We start from the raw sequence: 19,610 nt of genomic DNA, 5'->3' as shown, positions 1-19,610 counted from the left end.
CTCCACACAGTGTTTGAATCTCTTATGAGCAAGGAGTATGGTGAGGAGCCTCACAGAGAAATCTCAGTGAGAAATGAGATGTGTTTTTCTTGTATTTTTTGCATTAAGGTTAAAGGGAGCAATTTGAGCTTCTGATCTGTTTCATGCCAGATATTGCACAACTTTAAAAGATGCTGAGGAAGCTAATAGAATGAGTATGGACATTTATCCACATCCAAAAGATAAGATCTAGCCAAAGAAATAAGTACTCCATGTCTTGCTAAATTGAAATAACTTGATGTTACGAAATGCAGTAATTATACTTGCCAAGAAAGGAAGCAGGTTCTGCCCACTCAGTTACTGGCCTAGTGGGTGAAGACCATCTCACTGTGAGTGAGCAAATGCAGCTGAACACATCAGCATCCTCTGGCAGGAGTGCATTAGAGTCAGGCAGGGGAGAGACAGACAAAACACTGCTGATTCACTGATTCTGCCTGCTGCACAGCTCGGAGTTCTGAAGACAAATAGTAAGAAGAATACAGATTTTGTTTGCATGTGGCAAGGAGCTGGATATGCCAGGTTACCTATCAGCTGAAATCTCATTTAGCAGATTCACAGTTCCCATTTTGGAATATTCTGGTGAAATATTAATGTTCCAGGGAAAAAAAGTAATTGAATTTGAACCATGAAATTACCTTCATTTAGCACTTCCCTGAAATATTAAATTTCTGTTTCCTATGTTCCCAGGGGATTTATTCTGTATTCTTTCAAAAGGAAAAGATCTTGCTTCTGTAGATCTAATTATGATATTTTTGCACTTGTGGAAATTGGCACTATCTCCAATGAATTCTTATGTAATTTATGGAATAGATGTATTTTTTTCTTTTAATGCTACCAGAAAAATTCAATTAAATTTGTTTCTGGTTTATAGCTGGCTTTGAATGCCCTGACAAAATCCCTTAACATATATTCTCTTTTACTGCTACTGAAAAATTCCCATTATGTTAGAATGACCATTTTCTCCAGCCTCAAAGATACTTCTTTCAACCAAAAATATCCATGCCTGAAGCTCCAGTTGAGAGATAGAAAAAGTGTCTGCTGACACATGTCACCAGTGCTTCAGAATCTAACCTAGAAGAGAGCAGGTGCTGTTGTGCAGAAATATGCCTGGCAGTCGGAAAATAGAAAATTGCCAAAAACATGGCTGTCTAGATATGTGTTATAAAAAGAGATGAACTGCACATGAACTTCAGGGGTTGTTTACAAAAACAAGCAGAGCTTCAGGGTTTTACATGCCCTTCTCCTTAATCACCCCAGAATCTGATAGGTGAGTAGGAGACTTCTAAATGCATCAGTATCAGGGATGTAGTTCCCATTGGCTTACATTTCTGTCTCTGATTTAATGCCAAGGGAAGTGATATTCAAATCCAACTTTTGCCATTACACATGCAGTTGCCTATGGGGAAAATTACGGTGGCTCTATTTAAAGTAAACATCTAAAGTATCTGCCACCGATTTCCAATGTAACCTTGGAGCAGCAACATGACATAACACTTAGTTTGGCTCTGTTTCTCACTGAGTTATATCCTATTGCAGAAGCACACAACAGTAAGAGGAGACAGTTTGTATTCCCTTCTGCACGTTTCTTGTTGTATATAGCCACTCCCAAGGTGTATATACCAGGATTATCAAGGTGTACATGACTGAGGAATCTAATGGTGAGGTTGGGTTGATTGCAGTGGCAGCAGTGCTCTTCTTCCTTCTTATTTTGTGGCCATAGCAGAGTGGGTGTGCCATAACCAAGCTGGTGCAGCATAGCCAAAGATGCCCTGAAGTGGTCTTCAGTATATTTTATTAGCCACTGTCCTGAGTATATGATCAGATTATAGCTTATGCTGAAACTCATGCTGCTTTGTCTCCAGTCTTGCATGATGAAGAGAAATTTAGCAGAGGTCTTGTTTAAAATGCCTTTGCACTTTTTTTTTTTTTTTTTTTTTTTTTTTTTTTTTGTTGAAGTGCTGACTTTTGACCCAAGCAATGCTGGTACCAGATATGGACAAAATGTACTTTTCCTGTGGAAGCAATATGTTGGATGTAATATGCCTACAGTAGTTTTCCTGCTTATTTTATCTGTGCCAGATACCAAGAAGCCACATTTGCTGCTTTGTCTACTGATGCTGGAGGAGGGACAGTAGGGACAGTCTCTGTTGAATAATTTCATTTCCTCAAAAGCAGACTCTCTCCACTGCTACAACTAAGGGTATATAGAACAATGATCCCATTGTTCAACTGAGTTCAGTTCATTGTTCAGTGAGTTTTACAACTCACTTCATGTTTTCTTTGTCTCAGCTTTTCTATATAAGGATAAATTTAACTTTTTCCTTTGACCTATGAGGTGAGTCCAGTGCTTGTCTCCTAATGAGCCCCTGAGTCTCACACATTTCTAGTTCTTCACACTGTCAGGAATGTAGGCTTTTGCCTGATTGAGAACTCAAGCCTGAGATTTAGCCTTTTGTTTTATTTATTTTTACTGTTTTTACTTCAAAGGGTCCTCATAGCAAGACAAGAGGCATGGAGTTAGCAATATTAAAGACACAATAATAATAGCCTGTGTTGATGGATACGAGTAAAAAAACATGTCTGAAGAGTCTGCCTTCACGTGCAGTAGTGCAGCTGTGCTGGCTTCAGGGAGGAGGCAGTGCGCTGATGCCTGGCCTCCAGCTGTGGGCTCAGTTTTGCTTTTAAGCACTCAGGCTTCACTCCCAGCCATGTCAGCTGGCACTTGAGACCTAACCTCAAAAAAGAAAGTCATACTGTTTCTTTAGATTTAAATCCTCAGAGTTTAGAGTCTGATGATTTTCTTCAGGAACATTCAGTTGTGTATTTGGAGCACATTTTTTCAATTTTTAGATCATCTTCGCAATTTTTACAATAGCCCAAGTCCCATTATTTAAGTTACATGGGAGCAGAATAAGCACCCAATTAATGTATTTGCTGAGACTTACAGCTAGACCATATAAGGAGAAAAAATGTGTTTTCCCTGAAACCTGGTTTGGTATTTACTATAAAATGCACCCAGAGTTAAAATCTTTATACTGGATTTTATAATGGATTTTACCAGATAAAAACTTACTGTTCTAACGAGGAGAGTGCTGACTAAGCAGAGGATGTGTGAATCCTCATATCATGCCCTTTTTCTCACTGATCCTCTTGTAATCAGCTGCACTACCCACAAAAATATCTTCCTGCTTAGGGCATTCCAAGACATCCGTCTGACAGCACGATTTTGTCCAGTTTTGTGCTGCCTGAATCAAGTATTTTGTGGCCCTTCTCCAGGCACACATGGGGCAAAATGTTCTCTGAAAGGTGAATTTGCCGCCTGTCTCAGTTGCTGTCTGCAGACACACCCAAGCACGAGTACCCAGCAGGGCAGTGCATGTGAGGCTTTCCCCTGGGGGTCTCTCTCAGAGTTCCAAAAAATGGGAGCAGTTTAATCCACGGTGCAGCAGGACAGTTACCGTGGTGGTCAGAGACCTGAGGAGCGAGCTGGGCTTCTCCTGCCTGCGGCTCAGCAGGGGGAGCAGCTGAATTTTGCTGCTCTGGCTTCAGGGTCGCCTGTGGACTTTTACTTGCTGGATTGCTTTTGTAACGCTCCCTTCCCTCATCCCATGCCAACACTTGCTGTGGATACTCCTAGGAATTTATATCCAGCCCAAGGTGTTTTTGGACCTTCTTTACCAGCCTCGTGCCAGAGATGAGTTTCCCTGTTCAAGGGAGATTCTTCATCCAATTTCAAGTATTTTGCTTTGCTGAGATACAAAGTGAATTAACAGACTGTAGAATCTGATCCAGAAACATTATAAAGTATCAAGAATATTTGGGTATATCCCAAAGAAACAGTTACTGCCATTCCCAAAATACAAGACAGTAGGATTACACAGTGCCCAATAATTCTGCATTTCATAAGTGAGACCATATTTAGAATACAGAAAGGGATTTTAGGGAGGACTTTTAGGTCTTTAGGATAGCTGTTAACCAAAAAAACCACTGCTTTAAACAAAACTCCTTTTACAAAGCAGTTAAGGAGGATCAAGTTGCAAAGCTCAAAATGATCATACTAAAAAATATAACCCTGAAAACTGGGTCTGAAAGACAGCAAAAAATCTTCCCTTACAGCATAGACAACAATAAAAGAAACCTAAAATTGCCTATTGTCACAGCTTTGTTATTAACACTAGCTGCTTGGGCAAGCTTTAAATACTGGACTGCACTATAAAACCTAAAAATGTCCTGGACTTGAAGTTGTTTACACAAAATATGAGGAGATATAAAGTTACAAAGCTGGGGGTTGGAAGAGATGGCTTTAAAACCATCCTCCATGCACTGACGTCACGTGGAAGCCAGCTGCGGGGATGATGCTGAACGGAACTGTTTTCCAGTTTGCAAAAGTTGAGCATTTATTCAAAGAGAGTTGCAAATGCTGCCCCAGTTGAAAGGTTGTGTCTTGCTTAGCTTTCTTATTTCTTTTAAAGATCAAGATTCACAGAACAGGATCCCTGCTAGCTGTGTAGCATTGCTTTCTCTGCTGCCTGGAAATGGACTGAAAAACTCCTAAAGGATTTCTTATTCCATGAAAGGTATGGTTGCAGTTTATTTTAAATCAATGTTTTTGAACAGTTAAGATTAAAAAATAAGGCAAAATTTGGATGTGGCAAACAGTTATTTAAACATCCCTCTTAATGTTATTTATAGATAATGTGAAGTTCATATATGTTATATATGGTCTTTATTCTTAAAGTTCAGTTAGTTTTTTCAGTGCAGGCAGAGATATATTAACAGAACGGGGATGACAGCATTGTGTGCACTTGAATCCTTTCTTTCTTTCTTTCTTTCTTTCTTTCTTTCTTTCTTTCTTTCTTTCTCTCTCTCTCTCTTTCTCTCTTTCTCTCTTTCTCTCTTTCTCTCTTTCTCTCTTTCTCTCTTCCTTTTCCTCTTTCTTTTTCTCTTTCTCTCTTCCTTTCTTTTTCCCTTTTTTTTCTTTCTCATTCTTTCACTCTCTAATTTCTTTCTCTTTTCTTTTCCTTCTCTCACTCAACTGTACTTTCTTTTAATGTATAAAGTGCATGTTATCATGACACATGGCACACATTTATAATAGAACAAATACATATGTTTACAATTTTCTCAGTCATCCAAAACAGAGCACTTATTTGGAAATATAATTTGATTGCATTTTTTTCTGCAAAAACAAGGAAAGATTTGTGTATCTGAATGATTATGCACATCCAATGTGATTAAACTCTGGTGAAAAATAAGATCTCAGCTGATGTCAAGCTGATTATTTTCAGAAGTTGCTAGAGGTTGTTTGCAAACTATCTTGCATTTTTAATATCTGGCTAGAAAGGGTTAGATATGGAGGAGTAATGACTAACATGAAATAGTGGCTTAAAACATTTTTTGCTTAAGAGGAGGAAGGGCTAAAGGAAAAGTTAAGGCAAAATGCAGCTGATGCAGACAAAATTGATTATTTGCTTAATTTGATTGCTGTAATGAGCTTCTGACCTTGTCTAGGACATGGAGAAATTGCCAATACTGCAAGAGCACAGATATTGTTCTGATCTCCAGAGCAAATGATAATGTGACATTTTACACGCCTTGGGTTGCTTTAGCCATGTGAAATACCCATGGGGAAATCTCGGTGCACTATACACACAGAGGGTGTATTACCAGGACTGCACATTGTACTCCACCAAAATAACCCCAAACAAACCCAAAGGAAGCACCAAGAAAAAGAGAAAGTGGGGGGAAAGATAAGTAGAAATGGGAGTCAAAGTCTCTGAGGAACTGATCCACTGTACAATAGCAGCAAGGCTGTATAGTCATCCAGCTGCTAACATCAATAAACATGAGGTTTTTTTCTCAGAATTTATGTCAAGACAAAATCAGAGAAGTCTAAGAAACAATACAAGCCTTTTGTGGATCTTAGAGCTACAAGTGACCATCTGTAACTTCTGTAACTATCCTCTTTCAAGACTTCCTCTGACTGTCTTCAGTCTTTTTTTTATAATCAGAGTTCCATATGAAACAATTTGAAAATTGTTAAGATGAATGCCAACATGGCAGTAGAAGTTTCCAGCACTAAGGAAACACCAGAGGCCTTTTCAATGCTACATTCATGCTTGAAAGGAGTACATATTATATCTGTTCTTACATGTGTAAATAAAATTATGCTATACAGTATTGACCTTTCTAGTAATATATGGCTGACTAAAGCATGGTCTATTATTACTAATAGTGCACTCGCAAAATCACCATTTGTGCAGGTTGTTAACAGATTATGTCTGCCTCTCTTATTCATGACTGTACAGCATTTACATATGGGGGTTTTTCTTTTTTTTTTTTTTCTGACATGTATTAGTATAAGGATTATAGTGGAGCAGAGAGTTGACTTTTGTTTATTTCTCAGAGGTATCCTGAAAGGTTATAAAGACATAAATGTAGGGAAAAAAAAATCAAATGGTGGTGCTAAAAATTGCAACCTTTGAATTAGCAAGGTAAGAAAGTACTGCAATATTCTTAAAGTTCATTAGCAATAGATGTTTAGATTGCAATAGAACTTAAGTGTAATAGAATTTTTTTTTGAAAGTTGTTTTTGGTCAGCGCTTACTGGAGTCTGGCACAAAGCTGAAACACTGGCCTGGAGAGATGCAGTCTCTGTAGTCTGGCTGCATTCCCTAAGAGGCCATGAGCAAACCAGTACTTGGCTCCTTTTTTGATGAGAATTCGGTGCTGTCTTTCTGCAGCTCCTAGTTTCAAGGTGTTTTATGGTTTTATGAAGTTGCTCTGTATGTTTTTAGGCAGGGGAAAGAAGAAGGGTTTGAAATCTCTTTGTAGGTAGTTGAGGGACAGATTGTCATTTCAGAGTTCCAAGGCAGGTGCTTGGGGTAAACTGTTCCGCAAGCCCTGAGTTAGAGCTGGGTCCATGATGGGTTGGGAGATCCTGTGGGAGGACTTCCTATGACCCAAAGACCTAAGTAACTGGTTGAGTTTCATCTGAGCTCTTCTGCTTACTTGCACACAAAAGAAGCTGATTCCAAGTTTGACATTGTCTTCCCAGTCAGCTGAAATAAAGCAGACACTGGTACATGGTGATTACATGGTAACCACAGCTAAATCAACAAGACTTGCCATAGGGGATGGGGAAGAACTTTGCTCAGGAATGAATTTTTACTACATCATAGAAAATGTGGACAGTAAAATAAGCAGTTCCTGTGAGCTGGCAATCACTGATCATCAGTCAGGGAAATTAACAAATTGCAGAAAGATAAAGTGGGCTTACTCCTAGGTAACTCTGAAAATTCAGTTGCCTACCTATTTGATTTCTGGCAGGAGAAGAAAGCAATGCAGAGGCATTTTATTACTAGAACTAGATTCCATGACCACCTAGGTAACACAACAACTGGCTTTGAGAGCTGAAGTTAACAAGTTCAAGTATCAACACCTGTGTACCAGGCACTATATCACAGGAGCCATCATAACTGAATGAATGAGTGTTATTGCAGACTTGCTGGCATAGTAAATGTGCTGATGGTAATGGGGTTTCTTGTGTAAAGCCTAAGAAAGCAAGAGGAACATCAGGCCTATAAGATTTGTAACTGCTTTGCTCCAAAGTCAGATAAGCAGATCTAAATATTTCCCATAAAACTTGCCAATTTAGTGGTTCAATTAATATTTTTTTCATTTACAAACACTAAGTTGCTAAAGACTTCTGTAGGGGAAGAAGAAACTGAAGCATTAATTAGTCAAATATTCTGAGAAAGGTTTTGAACTAGATTGGAGTTTGTGCTATTGGAGAATATTTTCTAGGTTTACCTGTGCTGGTCCTGAAACTAACATTTATATATCTAGATCTGTAAATCCAGAATTCTTGAACCCTTTTTGGTGACCTTCTGTCCCTTCTATATAAATGATTTCTACTGTGCATGTGTTTGTACCTGTTATTAGCTTTCCTGTCCTGTCTTCCTTCAGGAATTCCAAAGCATTCATGTAGCCATGAGAATTCCCTGAGTATATCAAGTTTGCAGTCCTCAATTGCCAGAAGAATGTACCAGTCCTTGTCGTGCTCCTTGCATGCGTGCAGGGAGTGCGTGAGCAAACATGATACTTTTACAATAGCAGTTGTCTGTTGAACAAATATAAAAATAGCTTTCATCCTCAAGGGCAGATATTGCAGGATCCCAAGATACTGCAGTGCCATTCAATACTAGACAGACTCAGATTCATTGAAAACACATTTATAGTGAAGAGTAATGGCAGAGATGCAAAGTGATCATGGTACAGAGCCTACTGTAGCAGATGTTACTGAATTCTGTGATGCTGAATGTGTTCCACCTCCCCTTTCCAGACTGGGCATCTCTGCCTTTGCATATATGTCCTATAATGCTTAGTTCATCTATATTTGAGTCACATTCTAGACAAATATCATTAATACTGTCTTCTGCAAGCTCATTTCAGTTATTAATTTTGGGAATTTTCTTGGTTGACTTTGTTCCCTGAAAGGTAGAATAAAACATAAGTAAGACTTATTCTCTTAAACTTCCAGGAAACATTCAGGGAAGAAAGAAAAAAAGGAGAGCTGTCTTTGCTATTGCACAGACTTTAGCCATGGACCTGCATGAACAGCTGAAGAATACCGAGAGGAACTGGAATAAAGAAAAAATGGAATTGCTGGAGAGATTTGACAATGAAAGGAAAGAATGGGAATGTCAATGGAAGGTCATGCAGAAAAAAATAGAAGAGGTACTTTTAAACAAAAATCTGAACACTACCCATTTTTGCTTGGGGTGAAGTGACATTGAGTTGCTTCAATTTTTTTTTTCTGTATTTTATCCTATTTCTTTTGTGTCACTGGAAGTTTCTAACAGCTGGTGGAAGCGTGAAAATCCAGGGATTAAGCAGTATTTGCAATTACTCATTTAATAGTCATGAATACAAGGTAGGAGGTGAATGTGGCTTTGTGAGCTATGAGATTATTGGCTCTACGGACAGCTGACAATTCATCTGGGCATGAGACATGTTGCCTATATTACACATGCTTATTTCGAGTAAATACTGAACAATATGGGGTTTAGAAAATGCATATTTAGTAACAAGAAATTTAGGTATCATAATTATCTAGTAAAAAGGCTTTAGATGGCACAGGTCTGCTGGGGCAAATGGTAATATTAAAAATAATGTATATATTAAATACTGCATGATACAGAATTATTCTGGCTCAAACCTGTTCCTTTTATGGATGACTCTTGGGAGAGAAAACAGGTACAGTAAAGAACATGAAAGTTCTGAAACCACTTGTGTTTACACATACTAGCAAACATTTGCAATGCTATTTGCAGTGCATCTCCTTCCAGAAATAGTCCCAGCAAATATTTATTATTCTTTTATCCCCAAATTGTCCCTGCAGCCAAATCCTCTGACACTCTGTAATGCATTAACTGAGTCTGCTTGGCAGCCCATAGAGGCAAGTTTTTTCATTAGTGAGCTTTCCACATTTTTCATCTAATACACACATGGAGTAGTTTCACTTGCTCTCTGCCAGCACTGTCGTGTAGCTGAGTAACACAGGATGTATGGCAGAGATTGCTCACATGCAACTGAGAAGGAAAATGGTCAGAACCAAAGAAAGTGCAGCCATACACTGCCCATTAAACCAGCCTGCAGCAGAACTCCATAATGTCAACTCTCTTATATTTTACCCACAATTCTTGCAGACTTTGGTATTATGGTCTTTGCCACATTTTGTCCTTTGCATTAGGACTTTTCTGTGCAGTCTTCCCTAATTTCACTGCCAATCTGAGAATGCTTCAAAAGTTAGTAATGTGATCTGTATATGTAGTTGAATTTCATTTTCTTAGGTATAAGAGCTGATTTGGAACGACAGTAATGAAAAGGACTGTTTTCATCGTGTTCTTTATTAGCACAGAGATTAGTAAAGCAAGACAGAGACAGAAAAAGTGATTAAGAATGGAATGGGGCTAAAAGGAAGAGAATGAAGCAATTTGCTGGCTACTGCAGGGCCAAACAAAACTACAAATTATACCTCAAGGTTATTGGAATCCTAAGATACCCTCTTAAGCTGTGACTATAGCTGCTGCTGATATCAGGTGCCAGACATTTCTTCTCCACAAGCCACATGGCTGGAGAAAAGGAAAGATAGATACCTTTTAAATGCCATTATTTGTAGAAGGATTTCCTCAATAAAATTTGTACTTACTTATCAGCTTGTATTTTATTTTGGCAGTTTTCTCTAGCCCACCAAACTTAATTCCTCCAGAAAAATTTTTGGGGTTTAGGAGATATTATGGAGTGGTGTCCTTCCTTCCTATTGGTATGCTGAATACATGAGGCTCTTATTTCTTGGAAATGGCAAAGTTCAGCCCTCAGTTTCCATGAGCAGCTGGGCTTTGGGAGTGAAATCTGAAAACCCAGGATGAGGTCAAGTGTTAAGTCTCTGAACGTGAGAATACTTCTAATCCACAGCACTACCCATGAAATGGCCACATGTTCTGCATGTTGTTATTCTTTTCCACTGTCCTTCCAAAAGCTGTTGTGATGGCCTTGTGCACTGTGAGAGGGCAGGCAGATGGCTGTTCAGAGGTGTCTGTGTGCTTTCTTCATGAGAGCAAGTTAAGAATGAATATTTATACAGAGCTGTGGGATTCTTGGCACTGGAAATTATACTGTAAGCAGAAGAGATTTTTATGATGTTGCCATTTTTTCTAATTTATAATTTACCACAGTTCCTAGTTTGAATGTGCTGTGTAACCAGAATTAACACCATTTACTAATGAAGCCACTGGATCTCAGCAGATAACATAAAAGAAGAGGGTGAGAGCACATTGTCAAATAATACCATTCTGCAGTACTGATTTATCACTCCAGTCATAGGGAAGAATTTCACTTGTCTGAGAACTGAAAGAGTCTGCTCTAGTGCAGATGGCATTGTATTTTATGAGAATTCACTTCCTCTCCTTCAAATAATATGCTTTAATGGGCTGTAACGTAGCCAGAACACTCTCTCTCTGTCGCATTCCCCGACATTCCCTATCCATCAGATAACACTTGTGTCCACCACATAGTGTGCTGATATTACTTGGAAAACAACCATGCAGCTTTCAGCCCAAGACAGGGCCAGTTATCTCATGAGATCTCTTCCAGTCTCAGCCAGAGGTGGAAGCCATTAACATTATGGCAGAGTTTGGGAATGGTAACAGCCTTATCCTGTGGCAATCATGGTGTTTGAATTGTCACACTAGGTGAGTCAGCACTTTCCTACTAACACATCTAGAATTTTTCTAATCAGTGCTGCTGAGTGAAGCATCATTCAAAACAGAAGATAAATATGGGGGCTTTGCTGTAAAGTTCATTACAATACCATGATTTAATAAAAGGTTCTATTGTTTTTTCAGCTTTACCAAGAGGTAAAACTCAGAAGGGAGAGCAATATGACTGTCCATGATAGCAAGGCCATTCAGAGCAAGATGCAGCAGCTGTCCATGCATTCCCCTACTTTGCAAGAGAGTGACACAGCAGAGCTGAACCATCAACACAATGTGGCAAACAACAGAATGGAGAAAGGGAGTCTGCTTGTTATAACAGGACACGAGTGGAAGGAACCCAGAGACAAGAGCAGAAACAATACTCTGTTAGTGGATAATCTGGCCTTTGAGAGCCACGAAGAACCTGAAGACAGCCTCGCCATTAAAACTTCGGAGCAAAATACCAAGAATTATATTGGTGATCTCAATATAGTAAGTAAAGTATGAGCATTTTTCAGTTACAAGGAGGAAGAAAACACTGAGGACTTTGGCCTGCCAGGTTAAGCTAAAAAACTGATCTCCCTGATTTTAGCTTTCCACAAGTCACTGTCTCTACTTGCTCCTAGTTTGCTATCAATGAGTGTCTTGTCACTGTTTGAATGCGTTAACAGCATGTTCTTTGCCTCTGCTCATAGGGTAGGGGCATTTTTGTATCTTTCCTCATAATACTTCCCTCTGCTGTGAATCTTAAATGCAAATAACCACAAGTTTCAAATTAATTCTGGAGAAATAGTTTTAAATGTATATATTAAAGGACTGGTTTTCTATTTATAAAGGCTCTTAAAGAACTTGCCAGAGTCAGTGAAGAATTGTGCAGCTATCAAGAGGAAATTCGAAAGAAGTCCAATCACAGAAGGTAAAAACATCTTTGCACTTCTTATGTTAGAGGAAGGAAATGAATAAGTCTCCTTATGTTTTTCACTTTGAAGGCAGGTTTGCTGTTGGATTTATTGGTTGGGCAGTTCCTATCCTCCTAGTGTCTCAGTGCTCAGCATAGACCATTCAAATGAAATTTGCTGAAATATGATACAAAGGCAGGCTTTACTAGCAAAATGGATTTTATATACAGAACATAAAAATTCAGATTAGTATTTATATGAGATGAAATTGTATTTGTTTCTAATGGCTGTACAGAGGATTGGGAAAGTGAACAGATATTTCTGTCTACTCTGGCCCCATTTCCATGTAGTTTTATGCAACACTGTATGGGTTTTTCAGGCTGGGAATTTCTTAGTTAAAGCCCAAATCTAGCCTTAAGTGTGGGAGATGTGTCAGGAACTGATGATCCAAGAGCAGAAAGAAAGCAAGAGAGGGAAGGATTGACTACCATACATTTGTACTAATGGAAAGATGGCAAGTCAGACCCTGAAAAGTATGGCAAGTGAACATTCCATCATCTGTTAAAAATTCAGTGTTCATTGTCTTCTCTAGCAAGCTAAACACCAGAATGCCTCTTGAGTTGAGCAGAAATTCTTAGGTAAAACTGAACCTTCTCAGATGCTCCCATAGGTCAGAGGAATTTCTCACACTTCACCATGTGATCAGTTAAAAGTCTGTCACTAATTCATTATTTTAGCTGGGCTACTCTTTGTATCTTTGGAGCAAATGGATTCATAGCTGATGCATAACTTTTAAAGATGCTTTTTTATCATATATCAAAAGGCAGATCTCATGTGTAAGGTTATGTATCTGAAGAAGGGATACACTGTGTCCTACAGCTTTCTTCATTCAGTTCATAGTCAGGTAGACTCCTATGAGTCATTAGAACAAGATCCTACTGTACTTACTGTAGCAGAGATAAGAAAACAGTCATCATCTAAAAAACTCAGAAAAAGAATTTTAGTGGCAAAGGAAAGGAATGCAAATTCCTTTTGTTGACCTTTCTTTAAATTTTATGTGTGTTTTGATTGTGCTGGGTGTATCAGCTGCAGTGAAACTGCTCCTAAACCTTTTTAAATAGCTAGTGTTAAAACACCTGCTTCTGGGGAGAATTAATCCATGCTGAGGTCCTCTGGAATGTTCCTTATTGCTCATCCCTAAAAGACCTCCTCTGTTATTTCCAGAATGGAGTCACTTCCTTCCCTGGGGGAATTTGAAGAAACCCAAAACACAGTTATTCTGCCTGAGATGAACCATGTGTCCAGCAATGAATCACAGACTTCAGTTGCTTTTGAAACAGAGGAACATAATAATAGGAAAAATCTGATGAGCTCTACCAAGGCTTTGAAGGACGGTAGTCTTACTGGTGACACAGGAACAGATTTCAGACCTTGGCAAAAGAAAGAAGCTCCACCAATTCCTCCACGGAGCACTTCTCGGCACCTAACAAACTCACTTTCTGCAGTTGTACAGCTTTCAGAAGCACCAGTAAGAGATCCAGGTATCAATAGCAATTGCAAGTCTCAGGATTGCTGGAATGGGGGGAAACTGAGGAATCCTTCACCTGTAAACACAAATAAATCTGCAATAGCCTGTGCAAATAAAGGGCGGGCTGTGAAGGTCCCTGGGATGATAACTGCTGCAATACCTGTAACCAAAATTGAGTGCAATGTTCCAACAAGTTTCTGCCACAACACATGGGCATATGATATGGGCAAGCTTGGAAAAGACAATAAAAATGAGCCTTCCCCACTGTCAGCCCAAAAGAGTTGCTCAGATGGAAATATGGCCCAAAGCAACAAGATGCATCAGAAACAAAACACCAAGTCTCACAGCAGCCCTTTTTACAGTAATGTTTTTTATGCCCCTGCTACCTCGCACAATGATCTTTTGGATGACACCAGGTATCCTTTGGGAAAGACCCAAAGAAATGAAATGCTAGCAGCAAAGATTGATGAGTTTAATCGGACTGTATTTCACACAGATAAATGTAACAATGCTCTGCAGGAAAACCAGGTGCCTCAAACAGTATCAGAAGATCACAAACCCTATGGTCCACTGTGTGACTCTACTACTAGCAGGGCAGAAACTGTAAATATGTCTTGTGTTTCAAATCACAAGCTCTCTGTAGCAAAGGAGCAAGAAACTAACAACCCCAGCAAAGCTGTCAGGACAGCAGGGCAACAAAAACACATGAATGGACTTCCAAATACCAGTGGTTATAGGCACATGCTTCATGAGCATGACTGGAAACCAAGTAATTTATCCGGCCGCCCGCGTTCAGCTGACTCAAGGTCGAACTATGGTGTTGTTGAAAAGCTTTTGAAAACTTATGAAAAATCAACTGTGACTTCTCCATGTAATGCAAAATGCTGCAAAGATAAAAGGACACAGGCAAATTCTGAATTCACCAATGGGGGTTGTGAGACACTGAGCCAGTATTTAGAAATGCTCCAGATTGAGCAAGAAAAACAAGACTTTCCAAGGAATTCAGCCAGGCATATTGGGCAGCAACTCAAGCAAGGAAAAGAGAGACAGAAGTTACCAGAGGTAAGGTTCATAAGAGTGACAAAAGCAAAACAATTCCATTTCATAGCAAGCCTCAGACTCTTAAATGGGGCAGACTAACATTATATTGTAACTAATTATATAAAAATACATACTTTAGGCCAGGATCTGGGTGAATCAGGAGCATTTCCTCTGCAGTTTAAGAGCTGTGGGAGGGCAGGAGCATGTAAGTAAGAATGAGCAGTGAAGACATGCCAGATTCTTATCCCTACTGCTGTTCTGCAAAGCTAGTTTTTTACTACAGTGTAGTTATGCTAAGATTGAACTAGTGAGAGCTTCAACCAGGTTTTAACACCCTCTCTCCTTCCTTTAGCTGATGTGTTATGTCATAAAACTTCCCATAGGGCTTAAGCAGACTTGGCCATGCCCCAAACCCTAGAGGTCTTAGATAACATTTTTCAGTATCCAGGGTGCCACTTGGATCAGGATTTCCTTGGAACTGCCTATGTCAAGGGGTATTGTGACTCCATAAAATTTCCAGTAATAAAGTAACCATCTCTCACTCATGTCTCAGCTCCAGCTTCTCCTATATATTCAAGCATAGGCTCACAGAAACAGAAGAGGATGGCATGACTAATTAATTTATATTTGGCTGAAGTTTATTTTCAGAAGTTTAGAAATACGGCCTTTGCCAACATTCTTTCTTAATGAAAAGACAAACAGATGGTTTGGAAAACACACTGTAAGTTGCAGGTTCTGTAAAAGTCCACAAAGAACACAAAGAGATATGCTTCTTGGAATCTCAAAAAAGATAAGGCAGGTATGTTTTGAGCTGGGAAACTTAAATGGGTTCAGGCTGTCAGCTGGTATGCCTTAAACTGGCACAAATGCACAGACTTCAGTGGAGCTATATAGACTTAAGCAGCTGAGAATCTGACCATGCAGATTTTCTTCTGCATGTCTTTCTGACAGCCTTGCTGTGATGCAATGTCTTGCTTAACAGGCACATCTTTCCTTCAGCACAGAAAGAAAAAAGCTATGAAGCTTCTGATTTCTTTTTCATCCAATAAACATTTGACAGGCAAACAAATTTTCATCAATTAATATGGAGGAAATGAATAATGACTTTTTCCACAGGCTCACATTTTATATTGTGATTTCTATCTGTAGAAATTAAGTGTAGAATACTGCCTGACCAGGAGTTACCATTTTATGTCCAGCAGAATTAATATTTCAGAGATGTAAAGAACTACATGTGGCTTGAGGCACTGGGTTTATTTTCATTATTTCAAATTTAAATCAATGTAGCTATAATCAAAATCTGATGACTTTCCTCTGCATCTCTATGGCTCTGCTGGTAGACATGACACTGTATTAACACATAACCATTCTGAATTAGTTACCAAATTAAACAGCTTCACACAGAACTAATGGAAACAGAGTTTCCTTGAATAGAATGTCAAAAAATACCTGAGAAGTATCTAGATCCTACTCCAGTAATATCAGATGGTGTTCTGAGTTCTACACTTGGAATATTTAACAGCATTCATTGAAAAATAAACTTCTAGAAATGAAAAGATAAGAAGAAATGTCAATTTTGTCTTGCACTATCATGTTATACGTTTCCTTGTGTGTGACACTTGTCTTCATGTATTTTAAACCAGAACTGATGTGAGAATCCCTGTACATAGAAATAGCTGTTCTTTTGCATTCTGTGCATTGCTGCACTCCTTTTAATAGCTTCCAACCACCTGTTCTGAGGTCACCACAAATGTCTTCCTGCATTCCTGCTGCGTTCCACAAAAGCTGTAACTTGTTAAAGCAAGAACTTGCCTTTTTGTTCTAGATATGTGTGCCAGCTAAATGTTCAAGTGAGAAGGGCTTCTCCCGTCCCGCTCGGCCAGCAAATCGACGCCTACCTTCCAGATGGGCATCCAGATCCCCATCAGCACCACCTGCTGTGAGAAGAACAGTGTACAACTCTGTCTCCTTTCGGTCAGAGACCTCAGTAGTCTGAACCCAGAGCTGGGTTGGAAGGTGTTGTGAAAGCTCTATGCCTTCACTATAACTGTGTTTGGTATGTGTCATAGCAACAATTTCCACACTGTTGTGTTTTGTTCAAGAGTGACCCCCACCATGCTGGACAAAGCATTCTGAATCTTAGGTCATCATCACCATGGTCTTCAGTGTTTTTATTGAGATGAAATAGAGATATCCCTGGTTTTCTCTGTTTTTTTTGGTTTTTTTTTTAATAGTTCACAAGGAATTTCTTTTGAACGGCATCTTTCTTAATTTGTCAATCAATTTTGAGTTGAAACAATGTATAGTGCTGTATATTCTGACTTTTCTGCAAACAGCAGAACGTAAAGCTGTATGCATGATCATGTGTTTGTAGGTGCATGTGTTGGACTAGGAAGTATACAGGCCTGTATTTAGAAGAGACAAACTGTGCTAGTGTTGACATTGAAATTACAACCTATATGCCTACATATATATATATATATATAATTTGTGTTTATTTTAAAAAGTTTGAAATATACAGTCCTGATGACATTTATATTTTGTATATCTTTTACATAGGTTCACAGGTGTAGTATTTAATGTAAAAAAACTAAATATGCATTTTTTGTGACTGATCGCAGTGATAATGCCTTGCACAATATGTATCTGAAGCAGACTAGCTTGACTGATTTGTCAGCCATGCTTCATGGCATCCTCGTTCAGTTTCTTAACCCTAATGCTAGGACAAAATTCCCAAACATATTTTTTCTGAATTAAAATATTATATGATTTGTAATACATAAGCCTTTTTCAGCACCAGAGACATTTCTGAAATGTTCCAAACCCTTTACAAAGCTTAAATGTGCCATCATATATATATAGCATACTGTAAACACTTTGGTAGATTCAGCTACTCTAACATACAATTTATGAAGGGAAGAAAACAGTTGTATATGCTCAATTCTGTAAAACTTATTTTTCCTTCTAGCATTATACTTTGAGGTTTGGCAAAGTCAGATAACAATGGACTTGTTTACTTTCCCTCAAGGCAGGAGAACAAGCACTGTTGCTCCCAGTGCTGCAGCCACACTCCTTTTTTACTCTTCTCCTAGACTAGAGTGCCTGAGCCACTTAATTCCCTGCTCCTGGACTGACTCATGGCAGTCAGTTACAAAGTTTACTTGCACTCTGGCAACAAGCTGCATCTAGTAGGGAAATATTGCATCGAGCTATGATGCCCGAATGGTGCCCGAAATCCTGACACCTGGCATTGTGACTCTGGTGTTGTCATCACTTGACTTGGTATTATTTGCCATCTGAATGACATGCACTGAGCCTGGCTTGTTCCTTCTCACAGAGCGAAAGTATGGATGCTGTCCAGGCTCTGAACTTTCAGAAAGACAGTGACCTTCATCCTGGAATTTTTGCACCTTTCGTTAGGCTGCTGCTGGATACACAGTGCAGTAATGATGATAAATGTTACCTTTAAACAGCATGTCTAGGTCAGAAGGAGTAAAAAGGCACTTCTTCAACATCAGCCTGATCTTGTCTGGCAACTTTTCTTCTTCTTCTGGAGAAACATAGTGTGTTCTAAGGAATTTCAAAAATCATCCCGGGATCCATTAATGTGCACATCTTCTTATGTGAATGTAAAAAGGATTTCAGAGAGAGTATAGGCTTTTGTCCTAGTGAATTGTATATGTGGAATATAGGGAAAATTTAATGTGCTCAATTTGGTAGTGATCTGTTGTTCAATTCCAGTCATGCTGAGAATTAATACCTTTATCCTTACTTTAAGGACCTTATTCTTCTTTCCTCTGCACAACTTTGCTTTTGAAGAGAGAGAAAGCAGGAGGTCCTGTGTTCTGAGCAATAGCCTGTGTGGTAGTATTGGTAACACTTCAGGCTTGCAAATATTGGAGTGAGCAGGCATTAGAGCCATAAATCCCAATTTATCATGCCATTTTGGCTGTCTGCTTGGCAAAAAATACACTCAGAATAATTTGCTCTATCTAAACTTCTGGCCCTTTCTAGGTCTATCCCACAATACATGAAGACTTCAAACAAATCAACAATTCATCAAAATTTACTCAGCTATTATTGCAAAGTTATTGCTGGAAAAGATACAAGGACAGAAAATCTTGAAGAAAATTCATACAGTTTGGATAGAGACAAAAATCGGTGTTCTCAAGTGAAAAATCAAGGGTTCTATAAATTTGACTGTGTGTCCTAATTCAGAAATTGCACTCCATTCACTTCCTCAGCACTAGAAAACTGAGACATGATTCATGGTAAATTTGGAACATGGTTTAATATTCTGTCTAACTATGAAAATTGGCAAACCAAAGTACCTTGCAAACTGGCCTTTTAAATGCCTAAGTAGCTGACCAGCTTTGAATGCCTAGTGCTGAGGAAAGGGTAATATGAGAGAATTGTAAAAAAATGTGGTGGTTAACTTCAGTCACTGTTGACTGCAAAAACACTTCTTTAATTACCTTTATGGTGAAGTTAAGCAGTTTTGTTCTGATGCAGTTTTGTTTGAAGTATGTAACTCCAAAAGCATTTGCCTTGATTAGTCAGTGGAGGTGTTTCTTTAGTTCCCTTCAGTTTCTTTGGTTGCCTTTGACATAGACCACATTGTTGAATCACAGAAAAGGATCAAATACCAACAACATTCCCTGATGTCTGTAAGTTAAATGAACAGAAGGTTTTTGAAATAAACGACTAGGATGAGTCCATTTTGTCAAGATTTTCTGTGTCCATCTAATTTTAGACATTGGTTCTGATGCCTAAAAGTATCAAAACTGGTGATTTTGGTCTGCAGACAGCTAGCTGGAAAGCCTAACTTTAGAAAATTGCCACTGT

General features: G+C 38.8%; 2 protein-coding genes across 3 annotated transcripts in view; both read left to right on the top strand.

The window, feature by feature from the left end:
• MTCL3 (MTCL family member 3) overlaps window positions 1-7,258 on the top strand; it is a 41,146-nt gene extending 33,888 nt beyond the window's left edge. The window contains exons 8-9 of one of the 2 annotated variants that reach the window (XM_068184416.1): window positions 4,512-4,616; window positions 7,221-7,258. The gene's annotated coding sequence lies outside the window, so the exon portion shown is untranslated. The remainder of the gene's footprint in view (window positions 1-4,511; window positions 4,617-7,220) is intronic. The other variant, XM_068184413.1, reaches the window with a different exon arrangement.
• A 1,345-nt stretch (window positions 7,259-8,603) lies between these two features.
• KIAA0408 (KIAA0408 ortholog) lies at window positions 8,604-18,923 on the top strand. Its single transcript, XM_068184421.1, has 5 exons — window positions 8,604-8,778; window positions 11,448-11,789; window positions 12,134-12,213; window positions 13,421-14,786; window positions 16,591-18,923. The coding sequence occupies exons 1-5, from the start codon at window positions 8,644-8,646 to the stop codon at window positions 16,759-16,761; spliced, it is 2,094 nt and encodes a 697-aa protein (XP_068040522.1). The 5' UTR covers window positions 8,604-8,643; the 3' UTR covers window positions 16,762-18,923.
• Window positions 18,924-19,610: the final 687 nt, after the last annotated feature.

Source organism: Anomalospiza imberbis, chromosome 3, assembly GCF_031753505.1.
Source record: "Anomalospiza imberbis isolate Cuckoo-Finch-1a 21T00152 chromosome 3, ASM3175350v1, whole genome shotgun sequence".
NCBI classification, from domain to species: domain Eukaryota; kingdom Metazoa; phylum Chordata; class Aves; order Passeriformes; family Viduidae; genus Anomalospiza; species Anomalospiza imberbis.
This window is presented reverse-complemented; position numbering and strand designations above follow the sequence as displayed.

Excerpts from the sequence above, each read along its gene's own strand:
- KIAA0408 (XM_068184421.1), top strand. The coding sequence starts at position 8,644 with ATGGACCTGCATGAACAGCTGAAGAATACCGAGAGGAACTGGAATAAA. Across the intron at positions 8,779-11,447 it reads TGCAGAAAAAAATAGAAGAG|CTTTACCAAGAGGTAAAACT; the intron begins GTACTTTTAAAC and ends TTGTTTTTTCAG. Across the intron at positions 12,214-13,420 it reads AAGAAGTCCAATCACAGAAG|AATGGAGTCACTTCCTTCCC; the intron begins GTAAAAACATCT and ends TGTTATTTCCAG.